At 43.7% G+C, this 26625-nt stretch overlaps 1 protein-coding gene across 1 annotated transcript in view; it reads left to right on the top strand.

The window, feature by feature from the left end:
* Positions 1–26625, top strand: part of lrrc49 (leucine rich repeat containing 49) — a gene marked incomplete at its 5' end in the record, with an annotated part of 107526 nt that overhangs the window by 4567 nt on the left and 76334 nt on the right. Inside the window, 3 exons of the mRNA XM_080433789.1 lie at positions 551–754; positions 2257–2323; positions 14853–14996. Of these exons, the coding sequence (XP_080289915.1) occupies positions 551–754; positions 2257–2323; positions 14853–14996 (415 nt within the window). The remainder of the gene's footprint in view (positions 1–550; positions 755–2256; positions 2324–14852; positions 14997–26625) is intronic.

A 26625-nucleotide genomic window follows, 5' to 3' on the forward strand; every position in this document is an offset into this window, starting at 1 on the left:
ACCATTACGTCATGTGATCGATCTGATTACCCGGAGCACTCCTCTTGTATCTCCAAGTTTCTAATTTTAGTTTTTTTCATAAATTAAAGCCCTACTTCATACAAGAATGTTACACTAAAGTAGTGAAAATAGCAGATCTACAAGCACACAGAAGAAGAAGAATACATTTAAAAAATGGTAAATGGTGCATTTATATAGCGCTTTTATCCAAAGCACTTTATTTCACCCATTCACACACACATTCATACACCGATGGCGGAGGAAATCATGCAAGGCACCAACGTGCTCATCGCAACAGCGTCTTGCTCAAGGACACTTCGACACTAACTCTGGGGGAGGCTGGGATCGAACTGGGAACCTCGCGGTTCCCGTACGGCCGCTCCACCGGCCACTCTACCTCTGAGCCACTGCCGCCTCATATACCAGGTATTCAACATGGTAACGGCATGGTAACGGCAATTGGAAACACGACCTCTTGAATACATTTATTTTGTTTCTGGGCATTCTTCTGTAGCACTTATCTTTTTTTGTCAATGTATTTTTTGTTTAGGCGCGGTCTGTATGAGTGCCCTCAGCTGGGCCTTATGGAGCAGCTGCAGCTGCTTAACCTGCAACACAACTTCATCACGAGTATCCAGCATCTGTCGCACCTCAGGCGCCTCGTCTTCCTCGACCTCTACGACAACCACATCTCTCACATGACCGGCATCGAAGCCCTGAGTTCTCTCAGAGTGTTGATGTTGGGGAAGAACAGGTGAGTTTAGACAACCCCTCATCATTGCATCATGATGACTGCTCATGGTCGTTACACAGTGAGATCTTGAGTGTTAATAGGCTCTATACACAGCAGCCGTATTGGAAAGAAATTGGCCAATTATACTAATTAAAGCTCTGTTCCATTTAGTGTATCACAGTCATTCTCAAACCTTTTAATTTCAAGGACCCCGATAACTCTGAGAGTGTACAAATTAAACTGTAAGGGGCCATTTGGAACCCCCTCAAGGAACCATGAGGGTACCTGGACTCCAATTTGAGACCTAGGGGTGTAGCAGAGTGTTTCCGGTGAGCCAACATGCATAATATCAGCATCCTGACTCTGTTTGACCAGAATGGAACAGAGCCTTCATTAGTATAAGTGAGGGGTAAGACCGCCAAGAGGCCCAATTTCTTCCTAATATGGGTACTGCGCGTAGAGCCTATTTAACTCGGGTCCATTTGGTTACATTTGTCCACTCTCCGAGTTAAATTAACTCTCAGGTTTACTGTAGTTACCTAACAAACAAAAATAAAAGTCCCCATCCTTCTGAAAGGGATAGTTCACCCAAAAAAAAATACTTATTTTCTATCAATTACACACCCCATGAAGCCTTGACTTCATGAAGTTTTTTTTGTTTTAGTTGCATTCCTGAGCCAATAAATTGATTGAGTCTCAATCAATTTAACTCCGGAGAGTTTGACGGTCATCAAATTATTGGGTCAGGAATGTGACAAAAACAAAAACAAATCCATGAATTCAAGGCTTCATGGGGTGTGTAATTGATAGAAAATAATTGATTTTGGGGGTGAACTACTCCTTTAAGGTTCTGTTATTCTTTACATAACGGACAGATGCAAACCTCTCGCACACCAAGCTCATTCTGTTTTTTGTGTTTCGCGTATGATATGTCTGCTGCTAGATCATGTCAGGCTATAATGATGAGTGTTTTCCTGCAGGTGCCCAAATGTCAGTGGAAAACCATACCTCTCTTTGTTAACGTCTAATGTCGTGTCGGTCTGAAAGGTCGACAGGAAGGAGATTAAAGTCACAAATCATGCTGAAAGCCATTGGGAATGTACAACTGAGGTCCAGTGCTGCCGTTCCAGGGGGCGGCCTCTGTAAAACATGACATTTGTCTTTTCAGAGCCACTTTCATAGGCCATCTGAAGCCCCCGTTCCACACTAAAGCACACCACAGATTTAGGTTTCCGTTGCCATTTCCAAGAGACGATACCATCATACAGCCAAACACTGGCCAAAAGCTTCCATTCAATTCTTGAAATGAAGATCTTGATGATTTTTTTTTGTGGTAAATTTCAAGGGGGGAAATGTGTTGGAAATCTGCACTTATCCTTGTAAGTTAAGGATCTACAGTACCTTCCTGGCAAGCAACAATACCCGTTTGATCCCATAATGTCCTATGTACTCACCGACCTATTACTCTTTGATTGATTTATGTCGTTGCTTATTCAGATTTTATTTTATTGCTTATTTTCCAGAATCCATAACATAAGCTGTCTACAAAAGCTGTCCAAACTAAATGTCTTGGATCTACACGGCAATCAGGTATTCAATGATCACAGATTCTCTGATCTGATCTCTCCTCTAGCCCAGGGTTTCTTAAAGTGGGTGAGTAAGTCCAGGGGTGCTGCAGAATACTTTGATAATATTTTAAATTGATCAATATCACTGACCAATCAATCAGTTTTGTCAATCAGTTTAACACATCCACCGCCAGAGGTTAATCTCATAATGTACTCACCAGTGCCAAGGTGTTTTTGTTGTTTTTTTGTTTTTTTCATGTCGCCATAGATCTTGTTAAAATCCTTAAGATTGAGCCGTGAACGGTCTGTTTACATCCGCGAGATCTCCCTGTATCTCCCAGTGAAAACCACGTGTCAAACGGGGCATCCATGTTTGAGTTAGAGCGGATTACGTTAAACAGTGAAATGCGAGGAGAAAAAACTACAGGAAGAGAATTGAGTTTCAGTTTCGTCTGTAGAATGGGAGCGGGCGTGATCGTCGAAACCGGATCCCAAATAATTCTATTTCCTGTCATCAAACCGGAAACGGAAGTGGATCAAAAAAATTCCGAAAGTGCACCCGGACCGCGCATGCGCGAAAAGACCGCAGCCCGTAGGACTACGGGCTCGGCGCTTAACCGTTGGATTTAACGGCCCGTAGAACTACGGGCCCGGCGGTAAAGGTGTTAACCACTGACCCTCTATACTTAGTAAAACGGAACTGAGTTGCACTGTACTTGGTGCGGATCTACGGATCTACAACCTCACAACACGCGTTGTGAGCTTGTAGATCTGCTATTCTAAAACTTTGTTCCTTATTTTATCTTAAAATCATTTGAGATGTTTTTGAGCATTGTATACAGAGTAGACACAAGAGTAGAGTAAGCTTCAGTTTTAGATCAACCCTGGAAGTATTCATTATGGAGGGAAAGGCTCAGGGTATTAACGATAAAATGTATTCATTTATAAGAGACAACTGAGAGGACAGATGAGAAGTGAAGAGAGTCGTGCTAAGCGTTACGTCAGAGGCTAGGCACTTCAAAAGGCAGCGACCTTTTGATCATAGGTCCGAAGGACAGCCAATGAGATGCTTTTCCCATGCTCCGGACGGGCAGAACAGCTCTGGTCACAGAATTCGTTAGGTCACCACATTTGACAAAACCCTCAGAAACTTAAGTGCTCTGTTCAACAGAATTCGATAGGTCACCACATTCGGCAAAACACTCAGAAACTTAAGAGCTCCGTTCAACAGAATTCGATAGGGCACCACATTGGGCGCATCGCTCGGAAATCGCATTGTTTGCTTTTTATATAACTATGATTTTTCCTTGTGAGAGAGAAAGGGCAGAGAAGAATGATTTATTAGTGTGGTTGCCCGAAAGGGCAACACACTATAGTACTTGGGCAACTATTTATTTCTAGAGCAACCCCAAAAGTTTGGCACGCTACTCCTCCCACAGTTTTGGCGGCATACACTCGAGCCATATGTCAAATCAACCGGCTTCATCGGGAATCGCGTGCTTTAAACTATATGTTGTATAGTTTAATTTATATGCATTTATTAGTGAATACATTTTTCCCATTGACTTGAATGGGCAAATGTGAAGACTCCCATTCAAGTATTTTTCTCTCAAAAACCGTAAGGGCTATTGGACACTTGGAGGAAAGGTTCATAGTCCAGTGGCCTACATAATAAAAAAAATTACACTAGTCGGCCTCTTGGTGGCGCTATAACAGCCCACTTTACGTTTCGGCCTCTAACTCTTAAACTGTAAGTCGTAGAATTAAAATGACCTTTTCACTGAATTCCTTGACTCATGACACAACTCCCCATATAGGCCACGGCCATTTGCGTCCGTATTGATTTTCTGCCATTTAGAACTTTCTTCAAAACGTTTTGCTCCTCCTCCCACAGATTTTGTCCAAATCTCACACACATTGGTACACATGATCTCTGGACCTATGTGATAAACACATTTTGGAGGAATTTTGATTGTCCCTACCGTTCGTCCGTAATAGGCTTACACAGTTAGTGGCAGGAGCCTATTTGACAAAAACAAATCTAAAATCATGTCCAATCAACCAAATTTTAAATACATTGAGTATGTGACATGTACTGTACTCAACAAATCGCTAAAAGCATTTCCACTTTGACTCTTGGGGGGCGCCTCAAATGCGCAAAATGTTACCATTTGATGTGCCTGTTCAACACAGCCCATTATAACCAAATTTTCCCATGTCTGGTTGGATTTGATTTGATTTATTTTGCACAACGTAAAAACAATACCAAAAACTGTACACAAAATATAAAAAAGAAAAGTGCTAGTAAAAGGCAAGAAGCCCAAAGGGCTTATGCGAGGCCTCTACCTATGTGTAACACAATACAAATATTAATTGAACATGATTTGTAAACAACAAAATATGAATATATAGAATGATTGCAGTATAAAATAAAATAAAATACCTGGTTATCCATGACAAGAATACTGATACAAATTAGCCAACATAGTTGACATATCGGATTTTAAAGGATGCCAAACCCATAGAGCAACCAAACAAACAAGAAATAGAAAAAAATAAACCAAACAAAAGTTATCAGGGAATGTGTGATAATGGATGTGACATCATGTGACCTGGTCAATCAGAACATCCTTCAATTTTGTTCTTATATAAATGAAGTGAAGAAAGTTGTATACCAGTAGAGTACTTGTCCCAAAGTGTAGTACCTCTGTATTTAAGGGAAAATTGAACATGACTAGTACGGTAAAAGCAGGGGGGGGGGTGAAGATTCGTAGCCTGTCTAGTGTTGTATCTGATACAACACCTTTTAAATCAGTAGTTCTCAAACATTTGCATGTCAAGGACCCCCAAATTGATATGTATTCGGCCGTGGACCCCCATCTGAAATGGTTTTGGGCCAGGGATCCCCAGAAGCGAAGATTTGTGTAAAGAAATTACTAAATTATAAAGACATGTTTTTGACTTTTTCTGCCTTTATTGATAGATACAGTAGACTGACAGGAAATGGGGAGCGAGAGAGAGATGGGGAGTGACATGGAGCAAAGGTCGTCGGGATCGGGATTTGAACCCGCGACATGCTGTCAGGCTGCATTAGCAGCCTAGGTGCCCGTACCGCTACGCCAGCCATCCGGGACATAATAGTTTTTTATGTATAAAAAAAATTGCAGATGTACAAGCTCCCATCGGGGCACGAAGTGATGCGCTGTGAGCTTGTAGATCTGCTATTTTTGAATTTCCAACGTATAAATGTATATAAAGTTGTTAAAATGATGCCGTATTAACTACTTTAGCTGGGTACCCCCTGGAACGCCCTCAAGGACCACCGTTTTAAATTGTAGTTCCAATTTGTAGGTTGAATACCTAAATCCATTTTCCTATTTGCCGTCGCAGCATCTGTAAGTGTCAGATTTGAATGATCACCTTACTTACCTCAGTCTTTAGAAACTCTACCATGAGGTGACTTGAGTGTTTTTCCCACCATTGTTTAAGAACAATGATCCTCCGACATCAAAGCCCACACAAAGTTCTTGTCTGGAGTTTACACCCACATCCATTTCCGCTGTGAATTCTGAGTTACTCAACAGGCACAGACATTTTTCCCAAAAAGGCTCAGGGAAGCTGAATATGTTATTTCTCAATATAAACCGGAAAATTGAAGTCGAGCGTGTAACTGTTATTGTGAGATGCTCTGCCCTGCCTGCCTGCTGGCCGATATCCCATGATATCAAAAGCTTTGAAATGGAGAGGAGGTGAGGTCAGTTGTTTTTGGTATCAGCTGAGGATTTTACCAGCTTACGGAAAAGGGAAGAATAGAAAAGTATCTCTCAGTCACATTAAATTGAAGTCTTTATTTGTCACATACTGCTGGTGTGGCAGACTCCACCAGAGTGTGCTACAGGTAATGTCTAACATAGTACAAATTATGATACAAGTAGGAAATAAAAAGAAAAGCTATAATACATATCTAAAGTATTACTTTGGCTATACCGCTTCTCGTACAGCTCCTGGATGGAGGGAATTTCACCTCCCATAATGCATAAAAAGTACTCAAAATGTTTACTTAAGTAAAAGTGTCAATACTGCAATATAGAAATACAGTAAAGTAAGTAAAAGTCCGGAACTCACAATGTACTTGAGTAAAAGTACAAAAGTATTCAACATGTATCAAAATGTACTTAAAGTACCAAAACTAAAAGTACTCATTATGCAGAAAATCTGATTTCGAGTTTTCAAATTTATAAAAATCCTTTGAAAATAGCCGATCTACAAGCTCACAATGCGTCGCATCGCGACGCATTGTGAGCTTGTAGATCGGCTATTTTCAAATGGCCGAAATGTATAGGGCTGAAGTGGTTAATGTATGTTTTGTAATAATAATCTAAATCTACAAAGTAACTAGTAACTAAAGTTTTCAAATAAATGGAGTTGAGAAAAGGTACAAAATTTGGATCCGAGATGTAGTGGAGTAGAAGTAAAAGTATTGGAAATTGGAAATATTCGGAAATATTTCGTGAAAACCTACGAAAAACCTACAAAGTTGTGCAAGATGATGTCCAAAAATACTGTATTTGTGCTGTGTTGATGAGTGGTATTTACAGGTTAAAGGCCGTTGACCTGACATTTGGGTCATTGTTGTGCATTTGGGTCATGTCTCTCTGTCGTGGCTTTGGGACAGTGCAGGCGTTGTGGCCTGACCCCACGGCACAAAGTGGCTTCAGCAGAACTCATATATTTGTGTTCTGCCAGCATACCGCCTACACAACCCCACTAGAGTTTCTCCACTGGCCCCGAGAGACTCACCTTCTGACTCTGACTGTTCTTTACAACATGCCTCACAATCCCAGTCACCACAATGACTGTTATCATATTCCCAACAGCATTGGTTGAGTTCCAGTCACAGCTAACAAGAGAACACTATAAGTTTGTCTTTTATTTGTGTGTGTGTGTGTGTGTGTGTGTGTGTGTGTGTGTGTGTGTGTGTGTGTGTGTGTGTGTGTGTGTGTGTGTGTGTGTGTGTGTGTGTGTGTGTGTGTGTGTGTGTGTGTGTGTGTGTGTGTGTGTGTGTGTGTGTGTGTGTGTGTGTGTGTGTGTGTGTGCGTGCGTGCGTGCGTGCGTGCGTGCGTGCGTGCGTGCGTGCGTGCGTGCGTGCGTGCGTGCGTCTCAATACATGGGTCTGACACTGTGACACAGGCACCTAAATCTAGAGCCGTCAAACTTCACAGAAGCTTGAGCATGCAGTGCAAGATAAGGTTATAATGATTTAGGGCTGCAAATATCAGTTATGTTCTAGTGCTTATCATACACATACTTTTTTGGATTAACAGAATAATCCAGAAGAGCATTTCTTCTCTATATATATTTCAACAGATCAACGTGAAATTATGTCATAAGCGACTAAATCCCTTAAATAGCCAATATACAAGCTCACAAAGCGTCGCAACATTTTGCGAGCTTGTAGATCTGCAATTTCTTGGTATATTTGAAAATCGATTATTGTATTAAAATCTATATATTTTATAATCTATTTGATTAACTGTTGCTCCCCTAGAATGAATTGAATGAGTTGCTCAAGGCCCATGACCAGTAGTAGACGAATACCTACAGCCTGCCATTCTTTGGCTGGCACGACATAACATAAGTTAGTTATTCCAGTGAATATTATGAATGAACGCAGAGCTATGAATGTTATGTTACATTATTATCAAGCTGCAAAAAAATATAGTTTCCCACGCTTTGCTGGCCACACAACAATGTCCTGCTTTCTTCTGTTCTTAGTATGTGCGTGAACGTCTCCCAGGATACAGTGCTGCCACATCATCAACCACAAAAACAGCAGTTAATTTCCTCCTTTCATCCCCCTCATCCTGTAGCTAACCCACTCCTATCACTCCCAGTTTATCCTTTTCCCATATACCCATTTGGTTCTGTGGCAGTTCTGTGGCAGGATGTTGTCATATTTCCAGTTCACTGGAAGTATTCACTAGAAATATTCAGAAAGAGATATTCTCTTTGGGAGGGTAGGACATTCAAACCAGACCTCAGCGACCAAGTCATTGGGTTACAAAATCTAAACGTGACCTCTCTTTATTGAATAACCAACCATTTTGTCGAGCAGTGTTCCTAGAGTTCTCAAGTTCTCAAGCAATTTGCACACTGTATGGGGGATAGCTATTATATGTGAACCACAAAGGGTGAGCTAGGCTCTGTTGCATGTCATCCTCTTGCTTTCTGCTCTCTTACAGTAAAATCCAGAGTCTTTTTTAACTCTGAAAGTATAACCACAGACTAGAAAGGGTCCAGTTTTAAATTATGCAGAATTTACTGTGTGTCTTTATTCACTGTACAACCCACTCAAAATATAAACAAAATATTTAAATGGAACGGATTCTTAAATTATATCTACAGCTCACTCAAATGAAAAGGACTTGGTTTATAACAATCTTACAAGCTTGTAGATCAGAAATATTTTTGAAAAATCATGAACAATTGTGCAAATCTTTGAATATATATATTTTTAAAGCGAACATTTGTAACTCAAATCTTTGCTTCTGGGGGATTGTACAAATGTCTTCTAAATCCTAACAGTTTTTTGAAAAACCTTATGTTGCTATAATCAGTGGCTCTCAAACCTTTCCATGTCAAGGACGAGGAAAATTATATTTATTTGTCCGCGGACCCCCATTTAAAAATATTTTGTTCCAGGGACCCCCAGAAGAAAAGATTTGAGTTAAAAATGATTGCTTTAAACATACATATATATTCAAAGATTTGCACACATCTTCAAGATTCTTCAAAAATAGCAGATCTACAAGCTCATAACTCGGTGCCGCGCCATGAGCTTGTAGATCTGCTATTTTTGAATAGCCAAAGTATAAAACAATGGTTTATGTGGTTACACTGATGCGTTCCCCGTTTGAATGGCTTAACAAGCTTAAACATCAAACCGGCGGCTCTTCAACAAGGAGCAGAACTGAGGGAGATGTACTACTATCCCCCCACCCCGACATTACGCTCTAGCAGTGAAACGCCTCGCTGTCAGATGAAAAGAAGCAGCTGGTGTGCATCGGACAAGACATGAAACAACAAATAAATAAATAAATACATACATTGGGGGAAAAATACAAAAGGGAAACAATTCAGGATAAAAAAATAATCAGGAATAAAAGTAGGTCAGAGAAGACTCTGCATTTGTGCAATCTATGAACATTTTACAATTTACAATTTAGGAATTTAGCACACGCTCTTTATCCAGAGCGACTTGCCGTAAGCAAGGTAAACACATTAAACACCCCGGTGCATCAAATGCAGAGAGACAGCGTAGTGCCTCAGTAAACTAGGCTCATACTGTAGGTAAACCAAGAACCTAGCATCAGTCTACTCTTAACAGTATAATGTTTACAAAGAAAAGTGCAATAAATAATTGTACATTGAAACCATAGGATGCCAGGTAAACAAATGAACCTAGCATCTTTCTTAAATAAGATGCTATCTGGATAAAGACCTGTTGCTCTCCTCCTGTTGGTCAGATGGTAATAAGAGTGAACAGTCCACTGCTGTGTTTGACTGGGATCCTTGTCCTTGATCATAATCTGGATCTCCAACCCGCTCCTCTGGGTTTAGTGCACTTCTGTCTTTTTCTTCCCCAAGAAATGGATCAAGGACCCATTTTTGGTTCGCAAATCCATTCTTAAATGAGATGTGAGTAAATCCCTTGTCTTCAGTTTCCTACAATCAAAAAAATATATTTCAAAAGATTTTCAAAAATAAAAATCTAAGCTTGTAGATCTGCTATTTTTGGGTAAAGTTATCTTCAGAATTGGGATGTAAAAAAGAAAAAAAGGCTTGGAGGACCCCCCCCCTGTAGTAACTCTGAGGACCCCCTGTTGAAGACCTCTGGCCTAGAACGGTCACCTCTAGCTTCGACGGGTCACATGTATCAGTGCTCAGAGTGATGTTGCTGTTTGAATCTCCCCCAGCGTAGCTTACAGGCGAGCATCATGCTCCTCTTGTGTTCGGCCTCACACCGGCACATCGTCCATGTGGCAAAACGACGTCCTCAAGCCCTTCTGTGACCTCTGTCACCAGCATTCTGTTCTGAAAGTGTTCGGGGGCGCGGATGCTGTGCAGAAAGGTAGCTGTTGGAAGTATAATAGCGCCATAGTCAAAGGGTCATGATCGGAATAGCTGTACAAATTGGCATCGTTAAGACATTGCATTGCACGGCAACAGTTTGTGTTACTTGTGATTTCACACCAGAATATATAAGACAATGCAGGTGCTGAAAATGACTGTAGACGTCTCGAGAGAGAGAGAGAAAAGTAAAGATATTACTGGTTTTGAGTAACTTTTCCAACACTGTTCCAGTGAATATTATGAATGAACGCAGAGCTATGAATGTTATGTTATATTATTATCAAGCTACAAAAAAATAGTTTCCCACGCTTTGCTGTCCACAAAACAATGTCCTGCGTTCTTATATGCATGAACGTGTCGTATTTGTTTGGACTGCGGGTTACCAGGCCCGCTTTAATAAAGTGTAGAAGACGTCTGGACTCGTTTGGATCAGGCATTCGGTTTATTCAGTAACAAACAGCATCATAGCAAAGTTCCAGGGAGGCCTCGTCCTACAGCCCTTCGGCTCGGACTGGGGCACAGTACTGAGTCACATTTTCAGTTCAATTCTTATACTGTAGCTCACATTAGAATAAAAGGCGGGTACATTTGTGTGTGTGGGGGTCAGTGAGAACCCCCCCACTAATTGAAGCTGAAGCCCTTTGGAACATCTGCCGACCTAATCTGCAACTGTATGTCAGTCAGGAAGGAGGGAGTGAAGACAAAGGCCTAGACCTGACGTCTGTCTCCCAGATAAAACAATAGAATGGCAGAATTTCAATTCACAGCTAGCAGAGTGTCCTTGATTAGCTATGCAGACGCTAGGCTGGGTCTGTGTGCAACACATGGCTCCTCCTGGCTTTAGTAAAGTAACTTTTAACTTTCTATCTGGTTTAGACTTATATAAGCAATAAGGGCTAATATACAACAAACGTCTCCCAGGACACAGTGCTGCCATAGGTATCATCAACCACAAAAACAGCAGTTAATTTCCTCCTTTCATCCCCCTCATCCTGTAGCTAACCCACTCCTATCACTCCCAGTTTATCCTTTTCCCATATACCCATTTGGTTCTGTGGCAGGATGTTGTCATTATGTCAGTTCACTGGAAGTATTCACTAGAAATATTCAGAAAGAGATATTCTCTTTGGGAGGGTAGGACATTCAAACCAGACCTCAGCGACCAAGTCATTGGGTTACAAAATGTGACCTCTCTTTATTGAATAACCAACCATTTTGTCGAGCAGTGTTCCTAGAGTTCTCAAGTTCTCAAGCAATTTGCACACTGTATGGGAGCTAGCTATTATATGTGAACCACAAAGACAAACACTTTTTAACTCTGAAAGTATAACAACAGACTAGTAAGTGTCCAGTTTTAAATTATGCAGAATTTACTGTGTGTCTTTATTCACTGTACAACCCACTCAAAATATTTAAATGAGCTTATCCAAATGGAACAGATCCTTAAATTATCTCTACAAGTCACTCAAATGAAAAGGACTTGGCTTAAATAACAATCTTACAAAAAGTTGTATTCACCCTCTAGCTAATCATTTGACCATGAAGTGCGTGTAGAACAGCGGTAAATACATAGACAGGTAAATCTCTTTCATTCTCACAAGACTCATACCAGACACATGTACCATTTAGATGTTTTTTTGTCGTTGCCAATGCATCATAGAACAGATTTTATTTGTTCTCCTCCTCTTCCTGCCCGCCTACGCCATGCCGTGTTTGGTGTTTGTAACTTGGTTGTCCGTTCTGTAATTGTAGGTCGACTGCGAGACCATAAAGGCAGCATATTCATATTAAAACACAGCCGCAGTACAGGTACGAAGCCTGACATTAATTTAGACGGGAAACCACCTGAACATATTTGGGATGGTTGGCCAGCACCAACGGAAAGCACCTAATATGTGGTCTGTAACACGACCTCCTTAAATATTTTCAAATGAGCTTATCCAATCTACCCTGATGAGAGAGGGGTCATGGATAATGGAGATTATGCTTCGCTTTTGGCAACAGACATTCACTATACCGGTCTTGCCGGCTTTAAGGGATACCCAACCAAACCTGGCCCTGAGCTTCAGTTCATTCAGCAAAAGTAGCAGATCTAGAAGTTGTAAGCGCGTTGCTTCGCGTTTGCGTTCCGTTTCGAGCTTGTGGATCTTCTACTTTTGATGCTTTTATGGGATGCTGTAGTATGATCAAGTAGGGCGTTAAAGGATCTACACCATGATTTTTTTTTTTTTAAATATTTAATATCATATTGTTTATGTCCCTCAAACGTTTTTCAAAAGGTTTGAGCCTAAATCAAGCCTCAGATATACTCATTCCAACTAACTTCTCTCTGGCTTATAAAGGCTTAAAAAGATACTGGACATGACACTATAGTATGTTGCAGGGACTTACCCCCAATCCAACCCGTGATGCTGAGTGCCAAGCAGGGAGGCATGGGGTCCCATGTTTATAGTCTTTGGTAAGACCCGGCCTTAAAGGTTATATGACATTCATTTTCACTTTTTTTATTTTTTGTGTTTTTTTTGGGGTTTTATGACCTCAATTACACCCAAACAATCTGAACTTTGAACATTCAGTGGATTTTCTGTGGTCTGGGGTTTTCTGAATAATTAGGCTGAAAAGTAATCTGAGCTTGGCCCTTCGGCAGTGAGGTCACAGCCGATTAATCCCGCCCACTCTCCTCCTTGCCCCTCCCCTCCCCTATCCTTTCCTTTGGGGGGGGGGGGGGGGGGGGCGGAGCAGAGGCGATGATTGACAGGCAAAATCCCTCAACAGCGACACCCGCAGGCAAAGATTTATTTTTTTATTCCAGTTGAAAAGGCTTTAGAAATTTGAGAGAAAAACACCTGCCATGGATCAATGGAGTGGAATCTTTTGTTAAAACTTTCTATACACGTTTGAAGGACCATGACAAAGACTTTTAATGTGTGGTAAAACTGAACGTCATGAAACCTTTAAAATCTTGCCTCAGTCTGTTCCCAATACCCATTCTTCCCTGCGTCAAGCAGGCTGTACAAATCTGTCTGATGATCCTACGTAACCTCTGAACTGCAGTGAGTCTTGGGGCATTGTCTTGCCTCGACCCCCAAGTCTACCCCGGCTCAGTTTTGACCCCATGTCTCACACTTACAGGAAACCACTTATCGACCGGCACCTCGACCTTAGCATAGAGCAACCAGGACAGCCATTGGGGATCCTGCCCCCCCCCCACACACAGGGTTGCCAGATTTGCTTATTATAATTTCCCCGCAAGATTTTATTTGAAAATAGCCGATCTACAGCCGATCTTGTAGATCTGCTATTTCAAATAGCTGACGTATATGTTAAAGTAATATATATAATAATAATACATATAATATATATATATAAAGTAATATATATATATATATATATATATATATATATATATTATATATATATATATATATATATATATATATATATGTATATATATATATATAGGCTATTTGAACATATATTGCAAACGATTAACCCTATATTTCACTGACCCCAGGAGTCCCCCAGGGGTCTATATCAGGCCACCTCCTTTTCCCCTCCACACCAAATCTCTTCACCAAAGACAGCCAATAGCTGCTACTTATGCTGAACGTTCACTCCAGAATAGGGACGCTAGGGCAAGGTGGTTCTCAAACATTTTCATGTCAAGGACCCCCAAATTGATATTATTTTTGGCTGCGGACCCCCATCTGAAAATATCCTGCGCCAGGGACCCCCTGAAGAGAAGATTTGTGTAAAACAAATAATTATGAAACATTTTCCAAACATCTTTCAAAAACAACAAATGCACAAGCTTTGAGCTTGGAAATCTACTATTTTTGAATGGCCAACATATAAAATATATGGATAAAAGTGGTTAAAACGATTTCTTTGCTTAACACATTTTGCTGCAGGGGTCGGTACTGTACTTAAGTACAATTCTGAGGTATTTGAGCTTTACTTGAGTATTTCCAATTTCCAATACTTTTACTTCTACTCCACTACATCTCAGAGGCAAATATTGTACTTTTACTCCACTACATTTATTTTAAAACTTTAGTTACTAGTTACTTTTCAAATATAAATGATGATATAATGAAACATACATCAACCACTTTAGCCCTATTTTATACCTAGGCTATTTGAAAATAGCCGATCTACAAGCTCACAACGCGTCGCATCGCGAGCTTGTAGATCTGCTATTTTCAAATATTTAGTACTTTTACTTTTGGTACTTTAAGTACATTTTGATGCCAATACTTTTGTACTTTTACTGAAGAATTTTTTTAATTCTGGACTTTTACTTGTAACAGAGTATTTTTATATTGCAGTATTGGTAATTTTACTTAAGTAAAGAATGTGAGTACTTTTTCCACCACTGGGTACATGTGGTTAACCCTTGATTTTCCCTCTCTCTCCAGATCACGAGGATAGAGGGCGTGTCTCACCTGTGCGCGCTGCGGGTGCTGAGCCTGGCAGGGAACAACATCTCCAGGGTAGAAAACCTGCGGGGCCTGGACTCTCTGGCTGAACTCAACCTGCGACACAACTGCATCTCTATTGTGGTAATAATCACCTGTCATCATACCTGTATGTACAGTATGTCGTTGCTGTCGGGTAGAAATATTGTATCTCCATTTTTTTCCTATTCATAAATTAATCCATTAACACATTCACTGCCAGAGTTTGTTCATACTCAGCCAGTGCCAGGGATTTGTGTTTTATTACTTTCTTTTCAACCGGTCACAGAAATGTTATATCCATTTTGATCCATCGTCTTACCGTGTGTGTGTAAATAAACACGATCCATGTACCAGCTCCCAAAGGGTTAGGTTTTCTGAGGCGAGCTGTCTTGAGTTAGTTTCACCAGCGCAACCAGGCTGCAGGCACCATATCCGGCAATAATGCACGTATTTCCCCCCCCCCCCCCCCCCGCTGGCCACAGAACATCTTACTACTATATAATTGACATGCCTCCAAGACCCGTCACAGACTGTTGATCAGAGCTATGGCTATGTTTTAGGCATCTTACCCCACCTCGATCAGTGATCGGACTCTCGGTTTGATTGATTCTCTGATTCGCCTATCAGACCCTCAGCCTGATCTGGCAGGTTGCCATAGCAACCAGATACTGTACAGGAAGTCTGACCTCTTTATCACATGACCGAGGTTGGGAGGTTGGGAGGATGTGACTAGAGCAGGGGTCTTCAACGTTTTCAGGCCAAGGACCCCCTAGCTGAGAGAGAGATGAAGCAGGGATCCCCTCTATATTGTATAAAATTGTGTTTCAGATTTTACAATATTTTTTTACGTGGTCTGCTCTTTTTTTCCCTCTACACCTATGCCTCTTTGCCAAAAATAGCCAATCTACAAGCTCACAACGCCTCACAGTGCGAGGCGTTGTGAGCTTGTAGATCTGCTATTTTTGGCTAAAGTTTTCCTCAGAAAAGGGATGCTAGGGTTCAAGTAGTTAAAAAAATCATATCACACAAAAATTTGGCGGACCCCTTGTAGTAACTCTGAGGACCCCCTAGGGGTCCCGGACCCCCTGTTGAAGACCCCTGGACTAGAGGTTAGGGCCGCAAAGCAAAGCGGGGAGGGAGGAGAGGGGAGGAGAGCAGCCGAGAGGAGAGGAGAGGCCAGAGAGGCCGGACTTCGCATGACGTGTGTGCAGAGCTATTATTAGGCCAGGCTTTGGCGTTTTGGGCCTCTTCACCTGTATTTGTTAAACTGGATGTGAGGGCCGCAAAGCGGCAAGCTGGTATACATGACTGACTCATGTCTTGTTTAATTTAGTGGCTAAATGTGTCTGGGTTTATCAAGAGCTTGTGACAAAATACTAACAACACCGGATCCATTGGAACGCAGGTTCTTTTTTCTTTGGCTTGGAAAGTATGATGGTTTCGGCTCATAATTCTTGTGAATCTCACTACACGAGTTTTCTTTAGCACCTGCACGGAACCCAGTGAAAACACTGTGCTGGGTACTTATAGGCCAGGTGTGCCTGTTTACGACCTTCAAACTAGAGGCCCTTGAGTGGAGCTCGAGGTACTACACTGTGCTGAGAATATACAATATTCAAATTTTAAAAACATTTACTAAATGTTAACCAATATATATAAGTACAAGAAACTGCAGTGTTGGAAAAAGTACTAAAATGTTTTACTTAAGTAAAAGTATCAATACTGCAATATAGAAATACAAGTAAAAGTCCGGAATTTCAAAATGTACAAAAGAAAAAGTCATTATGCAGAATGTCCCATTTGAGGTTTTCAAATGTATAAAAATCTTTTGAAAATAGCAGATCTACAAGCCCACAATGCGTCACATCGCGGCGCATTGTGAGCTTGTAGATCAGCTATTTTCAAATGGCCAAAATATATAGGGCTGAAGTGGTTAATGTATGTTTTGTAATAATAATCAAAATCTACAAAGTAACTAAAATGTAACTAAAATGTTCAAATAAATGTAGTGGAGTAAAAGTACACTATTTGGATCCGAGATGTAGTGGAGTAGTAAAAGTTGGTTAATACTCAAGTACAAATACCTCAACATTGTACTTACTGTAAGTACATTACTTAAGTAAATGTACTTAGTTACTTTCCACCCCTGAGAAACCGCTTCACACCATGACAGCAGCTTGGATGCACAACACTACTAACAGACAGTCGGGTCATTTGGAAAGCATGTAGTGAGCGTGCACAGGGCCGGCTCTAGGCAATTTGGCGCCCTAGGCAATATTTTTTCTGGCGCCCCCCCATTTAAAAATAAGAGCACCTCAGTATCTTTTAAAAAGAAAGTAATTCAGAGGACAGGAGCCTATCCTATGTCTGACAGCGCCACGCCACCGTTTTCTGCCACACCGCCACCTAGAGCCTGCAAAAAAGAAAAAAGAAAGAAAGAATAAAAAACCCTAGTGGCGCCCTAGGCAACTGCCTACTCTGCCTAATGGGCGCTGGCCCTGAGCGTGCGTATGTGCACGTGCATAATGCATGTGAGGTGCTGAGGGCATATGGGGAGGATAGCCCATAAACCAGGGGTGATGCAACTTTGTTGGTGGAGAGGGCCACTATATTTCCACTCTCATTCCAGAGGGCCACATTGCATATGCTGTCGGGCAGACACCTCTTATCTCCATATTTTTACCTTTTCTGTAGATCGATGCCGTACTTCGACCATTCTATGTCACACAAAAGTAGCAAACATAGCAGATCTACAAGCTCAAACGCATTTTGAGCTTATAGATCTGCTATTTTTGCTACTTTTGAATTGGAATCCGGATATTTTTTGGGCTATTTTTTAATTAGAATCCTGAAAAGTAACATTTTTATTTAATTTCAAATGCATTTAGTTATAATTATGTTAAAGTTTTGAACTTAAGTACTAATACATTGGACATAAAAAAGACAGCAGAATTTTTATACTAGTCATTAAGCTACTAATATAGACTGAAGTAATATCAGTATTCCGGTATTAACCTGTGGGCCGCATTAAGTGAAGGTGGGGGCCGCATGTGGCCCCCGGGCCGCCAGTTGCCCATGTATGCTATAAACCCTAGTTATCGTTGGGTGGGGTTAAACCGTAAGTTATGACTATAACTATGGATCTATGAGACCGAACGATGACCGTCACTACGGTCATTACAATGAATGATGCCCTCATCTTCTACCTATTATCGAGACCAAATACCAACATAGTCATGCCCACATGACCCGAGGAGGCGGTCTCACCTTTAACCATGCCCGGTGAGAGCGGCTCCGCCTCCAGCCTCGAACGCCTCAACGTTCCGAGCGACAGGAGATAGTGACGGTCATCGTTCGGTCTCATAGATCCATAGTTATAGTCATAACTTACGATCTATTTCGACCTCACTCTGACCGTCACTACGGTCAATACAATGGATGACAAATACCAACCAGGTCGTGAGGAACAGGGGACCCAACCCCATCACCATCCCGGTGGGCAGCTGCAAGCAACACTGTGGAACCCAAGGACACTTGGGACGCGACGTTCAGCCTGTAGAACCTTGCAAACGTGCAAGGCACAGTCCATGAAGCTGCTGCGCAAATCTCTGCCATAGACACGCCCTTCAGCGCAGCCCAGGAAGTGGCCACCCCCCTTGTGCAGTGGACACAGCGTGGAAAGGTCCTCCGTACCATCCTGGAGATCCAGAGCAGAGTGAAATGCCGCTATCTCCAGTACCTGGTTTACCGTTTGTGGAGTTATTACCTTGGGCAAGAACGCAGGGTTAGGCCACAGCGACACACCCGTGCCACTAGCCTTCCACCTCATGCAGTCTTGACTGACTGACAAAGCATGTAGTTCACTGACGCGCTTAGCAGAACAGAGAGCCAAAAGGAGTGCCGTCTTACGAGACAGGGACCTCAGGTCAGACTGATCCATCGGCTCATACGGGGCCCTGGTCAAGGACTGTAGAACAAGTGGGAGATCCCAAGAGGGAGCCCTTAAAACCCGTCCGGGGCGTAGCCGATGCACACCTTTCATAAATTGAGTGACAAAATTATGCCTACCAACTGTTAGTCCATCCACCTTCTCGTGATAGAAGGAAATAGCAGCGGAATACACCTTGATGGTGCTAGCTGCCCTGCCAGCATCCAGGAGGGACTGGAGGAAACGGAGGACAAGGGAAATATTGCAGGTGACGGAATCTGCCTGATTGGCTAAACACCAGGAAGAGAAACCCTCTGGCTGGGACAAGAGGTCTGCTCTGGCTGGTAGAGGCCATGGGGATCCCTGCACCAGCCGAAGAAGGTCTGGAAACCAATGTCTCCCTGGCCACCGGGGTGCAATCAGCAGAACCCTGTAGCACCCCAGTCTCACCCGATGTAGCACCTGAGGGATCAGGGGCAGTGGGGGAAAAGCGTATAACAAGCCGTCCGGCCACTCTTCCGACAGTGCATCCAGGCCCAAGGGCCCCCCTTGGCCTGCCAGGGAGAACCATAGCTCGCAGTGAGCGTTCTCTTGAGAGGCAAATAGGTCGGCTTGGGCCGCGCCGAAGCGAGCCCATAACTGAGAAATCACCTGTGGGTGAAGTCTCCACTCCACGGGAAGGGGGCTGGCCCTGGACAGAAGGTCTGCCCCCCTGTTCACCACTTCCTGCATATAAAACGCCCTGAATGAAGCCAAGCGAGGCGCGACCCACAACAGGAGCTCCTGAGACATGTAGGCAACGAAGCGAATTCGTGCCCCCTTGGTGATTTATGTGGTAGACAGCCGAAGTGTTGTCTGTCCTGACTAAGACATGCTTGTCGTGGACAAAGGGGAGGAGAGCCCTGAGGGCAAGGTGGACAGCCCTCAGCTCCAACACGTTGATGTGCTCGGACGTCTAGGGAGGTGACCACAGACCTCTCGCCGTCCTGCCCTCCCATACAGCGCCCGAACCAGTCAGGGAGGCATCCGTTGTCACCACGGTCCTCCTGAAGGGGAAGTTTTGTAGTGGGACTCCACGTGCCAGCATTGTCCCGTCCCTCCATGGCCGTAGAGCCTGTAGGCAAGACTTTGTAACCACAAGCTTCACATGCCTGTCTCGCTTGGGATCGAGACGGAAGGAATTCAGCCACCTCTGGAGAGGTCGGGCCCTGAGAAGGCCAAGTGGAATGACGGCTGTGGCTGATGCGATCATCCCCAACAACCGCTGGACAAGAACCATCTCGACACGCCTGCCGAGACGGAAATGGCGTAGGAGTGTATGGATCCGCAGAACCCTCTCGGGAGACAGAGAGACCACCATGGTCACAGAATTGAGACACGACCCGAGAAACCCTGTCTGCTGCCTGGGTTCGAGGTTGCTCTTCTTCAGATTCACTCTGAACCCCAAAGACTGGACATGAGACATCACATGCTCTGTGTCCGCCATGACCTGGCTGCGAGATGGTGCAACGACCAGCCAGTCGTCGAGGTACGGAAGGACCTTCAGGCCAGAAAGCTGAAGAGGGTATAGAGCGGCCGCCGCAAGCCTCGTGAACACTCTTGGTGCCAACGACAGGCCAAATGGGAGTACCCTGAACTCGTACGCCTGCCCCTAAAAGGCGAAACGGAGAAAGGGCCTGTGACCCCGGCCAGATGCGGACGTGAAAGTACGCGTCCTTTAGGTCGAGAGTGGCGAACCACTCCCCCTGACCAATGGATTGAAGAATGTGCTTGGTCTGCAACATCTTGAAAGGCAGAACCTTCATGTATTCATTCAGCCGCCTGAGATCCAGGACGGGACGATACCCTCCGTCTTTTTTCGGCACCAGAAAATATGTTGAGTAAAACCCTGCTTGCTGGTCGGTTGAACTCACCTTTGTAATTGCGCCCTTCTGCAGCAGGGTGGAAACTTCCTCCGCCAGTATGGAAGCTTGGACAGGGTCCCTGACCAAAGCCGCCCGGACCCTTAAAAATGGGGTCCGTCGAAATTGGAGTTTGTAGCCCCTGGAAACTGTATCCAGCACCCAGGGGTCTGATGTACGCTCTACCCAGCTGTCCAAGCAAAGCCGGGAGAGACGTTCGACGGCCGGCCCCAAAGCTTCATGCAGAGCCCCCCTGGCGCCCTGTGCCCCTGTTGGGGCGACGCCCTTGAGGCCCACCTCTGGAGCCAGCCCGGGACTGAAAGCCCTGTTGCCATGAGGCCTGACGTGCATGCTGTGCAACCTCAGGTCCAAGTCTGGAGGAGACAGGCGGGCGAAAAGTCCGCTGCACAGTCTGAAAAGAGCGCTCGGCCCTATCCAGGACCGCCTGAGAGTCCTGATGGAACACCCGGCCTGGCACAACTGGCAGATTGAGTAGCTCCTTCCTGATGTTCTCAGGGAGAGGCGTCTGAGCCAGCCAGACCTGGCGATGTCCCGTGTGAGCTGAGAATGGACCGACAAGGCAGAATCTATCAAGTTTCTGGTGTCCTGGTCCGCCGCACCGGTTGTCTTGCGTATAGCAGCCAAGAGGATAGCCAACGCGTTCCCCGAGCGTGCTGCACGAGTAGCAGAATTATAGGTGCGACAAACCAGACGATCAGTCTTCTCGCACTCCCTTCTGGGGCAACGCAGGTTAGTAGTGACCCGGTCAGGGCCCAGAGCGGTTAATGCGGCCATGCCATGCTCGACTGGTGGCATATCTCCTAAGCCGGACTCAGGAGAATAAGCCATCTTTGCCAGGCCCCTGCAACCAGCATTGAAAAATGAGGAACTGGTAGGAGTTTCCCATCCCGTCCTCAGCATATCCGAGTACCCCTCTGCTTCTGGAACAGCAGGGGATGAACGAGCCTGGGACACCCCATCCCAGATACTCCCCAGAGGGGCGGGCCTGGGGCTGGATTACGTATACCCATTATCTTTGCTGCCGTCAACACGTGTGACACCAGCACATCACCAGCAGACACGTCCAGAGCGGACCTGGTGCTGCCTGAGACCAAAGCCTGGTCTGAATTCGGACCGCTGCCAGTTAGGGAACCAGGTGCATAGATCGAGAGCACATCGGGATCATCCCCTGGGAAAGGCTCCCCCCTGAAGGGAGACGCCTGCAGGGACACAGTCCCATGCGACATTGCAGTTGAGGAGCGCTCAGCTTCAAACTTTTCCATCCGCTCAGAAAGAGACTGAATAGCCGCCAAAATCTGCATCTGAGTGGCCTCCTGCGGCTCCCCGACCTCCGGGGAGTGAGCAAGACGTTTGGAAGAGGTATGCTCACGAGACCTCCCATGACCCCGGTCACCCGAGTGACGCCGATGGCGTTTTCGGGAATGCTTGCTGGTATGCCCATGCACTGGCCCCTGAACGGGAGGGGCCCCCCCATGCCCCGCACGCCGAGCCCTCTCGGCATAGGGCAAGTCAAATGCAGCCTCACATGGGTCATCAACGTCTTGTATCAAATGAGCCCTGCCCAGACAAGTGGGACAGTCTCGGTGGCCATCACGGGGGTCCATAGCGGCCTCACAAACACGGCAGACCTGGGGAGCCATAGTAGCCCCAACACCTCACAGTACGCGAACGTACAAGGGGGACAGAAGAAAACCCCACCAGCTGCGAACAGCACAGTACAAGGGCCGCAATACACAATAAATAAACACCTACTCACTGCACGCGAACGTGCGAGAGGGAAAAAATTATAACCAAAAAAAAAGCCCACCTGCTGCGAACAGCTTGGTACCGGGCCAGCAATATGCAATTTTTATAATTTTTGGGCGGTGAAACCGCCCCTATATGTGAGGTTTGGACATTGCACCCCCCCAACCCTGCGCTGTGATTGGCCACCAGTGTACCCCCCTAACCCTGCACCGTGATTGGCCAATCACAGTCTATTCAGGACTGTGATTGGCTAGTGAAACATGACACATGTGCATAGCCCTATAAATAGGACTATGCACTTAAAAAAAACACATTTATGGTTTTTTTTTTGTTAGGGGTGTACAATGGTTGGTCCACAATATTACTTTTCTTTAAGTGAACTTCCATCACTGTGATGACCACTGTGACCACACCGCCCACTTCACACTGGGTGTGATTTTTTTTAAATATAAATCACCTACTCACTGCACGCGAACGTACGAGAGGGAAGAAAAAACTAACCAAAAAAACCCACCTGCTGCGAACAGCGGTCTGAGGGAAATAAACAAAGTCACGTGACACCGCTGACTTTTTATGAATGAAAACTTGCAAAACAGCAACGTGAAATAATACCACAACGCACGCGGACGCACGAGGGAACAAAATTAATATGACTAACTGAATGTGAACACAAAGGGAGTCAATAAATGAAAAGAACCACCATTACACCACCAACCTGGATGGAGAGTTATACAGTAACCCCAGCAGCTGCGAACAGCGCGACGGGTATAATACTATAAATATAAATAAATAAGTAAGCCGAATCACGGCCGTTCCGCAAAAGGCAGAACTCAAAAAGTAACGTACCTGAAAGGAAACCCTGTAGGCACAAACAAAACAAGTAACACAACAGCGTGTTACCCTAGCTTTAGCAACAACAAACACAGTAGGTTACTTTACAACGCTACACTGCAACCCACAGGGTCGCAAGGCGCCTGCACCGAAGTGTACGGGTTTCAAAGCAGTGAGCGCGAAAACTACCAGCACAAGCAAAGCAGTTTTATTCAATATAGGTATATTATATCTCAAACGGATACTTACCCCACCGTGCAGGTCTCTTCAATGAGGCGAGAGAGGCAAAGACGCGGAGCCGCTCTCACCGGGCATGGTTAAAGGTGAGACCGCCTCCTCGGGTCATGTGGGCATGACTATGTTGGTATTTGGTCTCGATAATAGGTAGAAGATGAGGGCATCATTCATTGTATTGACCGTAGTGACGGTCAGAGTGAGGTCGAAATAGATCTCTCTTTTCTTTCTTTGACCTTTATTTATTCAGAGAAGACCATTGAGCGCAAGCTCTCTTTTTCAAGGATGCCCCGATCACAGCATGTAAAACCAGTAGAATTATAAAACACACTACATATATTGAAAAACAACAACACACATTGAAACCACATTAAAAACAAATCACAGATACAGATAAATATAGTGTTACATGAAACGGGCAGTGGTGGAAAAAGTACTCAGATATTTACTTCATATACTGCAATGTAGGAATACAAGTAAAAGTCAGAAATTCAAAATTTACTTGAATAAAAGTACAAAAGTGTTGATATCAAAATGTACTTAAAGTACCAAAAGTAAAAGTACTAAAATGTTTGAAAATAGCAGACCTACAAGCCCACAACGCGTCGCATCCGCAACGTGAGCTTGTAGTCTGCTATTTTCGGCCTGCCACACCGTCGTATAAATTGGCCGTTTTTCTCTGAACTATGGGGTGAAGTTGCAAAGCATGGGCTTGAGTGCAGTGGTGTAAAGTAACTAAGTACATTTACTCAAGTACTGTACTTAAGTAAAAAAAAAAGTTTTACTTTTACTTTACTGGAGTATTTCCAATTTTCAATACTTTTACTTCACTTCACTCCACTACATCTCAGAGGCAAATATTGTACTTTTACTCCACTACAATTATTTGAAAACTTTAGTTACTAGTTACTTTGTAGATATTAATCATTATATTATAAAACATACATTAACCACTTTAGCTCTATTTTATACCTAGGCTTTTTGAAAATAGCCGATCTACAAGCTCACAACGCGTCGCATCGCGACGCGTTGTGTGCTTGTAGATCTGCCATTTTCAAACATTTTAGTACTTTTGGTACTTTGAATACATTTGGATACCAATACTTTTGTACTTTTACTCAAGTAAATTTTTTATTCCGGACTTTTTTACTTGTAATAGAGTACTTCTGCATTGCAGTATTGATACTTTTACTTAAGTAAAACATTTGAGTACTTTTTCCACCACTGCTTGAGTGTTAAAGGTTGGAATCCAACTCCTTGATGCTGAGTGCCAAGCAGGGAGGCATTGGGTTCCATTTTTATAGTCTTTGGTATGACCAGGCCGGGGGACTGATCCCCGACCTCCAACCACATGGCCACTGAGCTGGCCATAGAGAGTTTTCGAATGGAACTGGACCACTATACAATTGTTGATTACCCACCAAAGAGGACAGTAGATCCGACCAATTTACCAGCATTTGTCTGGTATCACTTGCTCAGCTGGTATCGATTGATTAATTAGTTAATTAATCATACCAGGACTCAGAGACTGCATCGACCAGCGAGCAGGTGTCCTGACAGACATCTTCAACACCTCCCTGAGCTAAGCCGTTGTTCCCCGCCCGTGCAGGGCGGATTCAGACTATGGTCCCGGGTGCGCACCCCGGACCACATGGCAGATGTTGTGGTAGTGTGAACGTAGCGAACCGTTCCTCGTAACGCATCACCGTACTGTACCCGTAACCACCTGGGGAGGTAGTCTCGGGTCCGATTTCTGCGGACTCGGGAACGGAACGTTACAGTGTGAATCCATCCGTACCAAGAGAAGGAAGAGGACTGCTAATCATATATCCTTTATATATTTTTTATAACTACACATTATTTTAGCTGGGTTATACCTTCTCATAGTTCTACTTGAATGTTGACAAGAAATAATAATCCCGCTAGTGTTTGAGTAGCGCGAGCCGTGAAAAAACATAAACAAAAAACACATGTATAGCGAACGTGTATATAAGGATAAATATACCAAGGATTAGCCTGTGACGTCACTGCTAAAATACCAAGGATGCATCAGTGACGTCACGATCATATTGATAATAACAGAGACGACGTTACATTTTGAGGTTTCAAAGACCAACGCACACACTGCTTTGGTTGTGTATTGTTTTTCAGTTATTATTATAACTCAAGACAACGTCAGGAACACAGTCAAACTTTATTATTCACTCTAAACTCTGGCAAGTGAATCTTCTTCTGTGAATGACATTCTCTATCTACCAAAGCCCCATAGTCAACAGCGCCCCCATGAGGCACATATTTACCATTACTGCTAAATGAAATGTGCTCGAGTACGGAAGAATTTTGGCCAGTGTGAATGCTGGCCAGCTGGGAGAAGCCAATCGTACTCGGGAACGGTTCGATTCAATCGGACCCAGTCTGAATCCGCCTTAAACCACCTCCACCCGGAGGTTCAAGTCCAGTCTCCACTCCTTAACTGGACCTGATGCAGTTTGCATACCAATCTCATGTGCCTCTATCTGTCCCTGTCTCATCTGGTCCAAAACAAAACATGTTCTGTACATAAGACTGCTCTTCATAGACTTAAAGTAGTTGTTCACCCAAAAAAGATCTTTATTTTCTAATTGCACACCCCATGAATTGCACCCCAAATTGCATAACCCAAATTATTGGCTTAGGAATGCGACAAAAACAAAAATATCTCCATGAATTCAAGTCTTCATGGGGTGTGTAATTGATAGAAAACAAGTAATTGTTTTGGGTGAACTACTCCTTTAAAGCTATACTAGGTAACTTTAAAAAAAAAACTAAAGTTAAATCGTATATATTTTGTGAGTGGCAAATGTTTCACAACACCCACTCCATGAATTTCACCCCCGAAAGCCTTTTCTATTATATTTTCTATTGAAAGTGTGGTGGGGCGCCCTTCCCGTCGGCCGAAAAACGGAAACGGAAATGCACCGGTTTCCTGTTTGGCCAGGAACTACCGCGTTATAAACTAAAAGGAATCTCACGCTGTTTTTAAGACATTATAGGATTTGAAGATGGAAAAACAACAGCTAAAGAAAACACA

This window comes from Gymnoscopelus braueri (assembly GCF_963280865.1).
Source record: "Gymnoscopelus braueri genome assembly, chromosome: 1".
Taxonomy (NCBI): Eukaryota; Metazoa; Chordata; class Actinopteri; order Myctophiformes; family Myctophidae; genus Gymnoscopelus; species Gymnoscopelus braueri.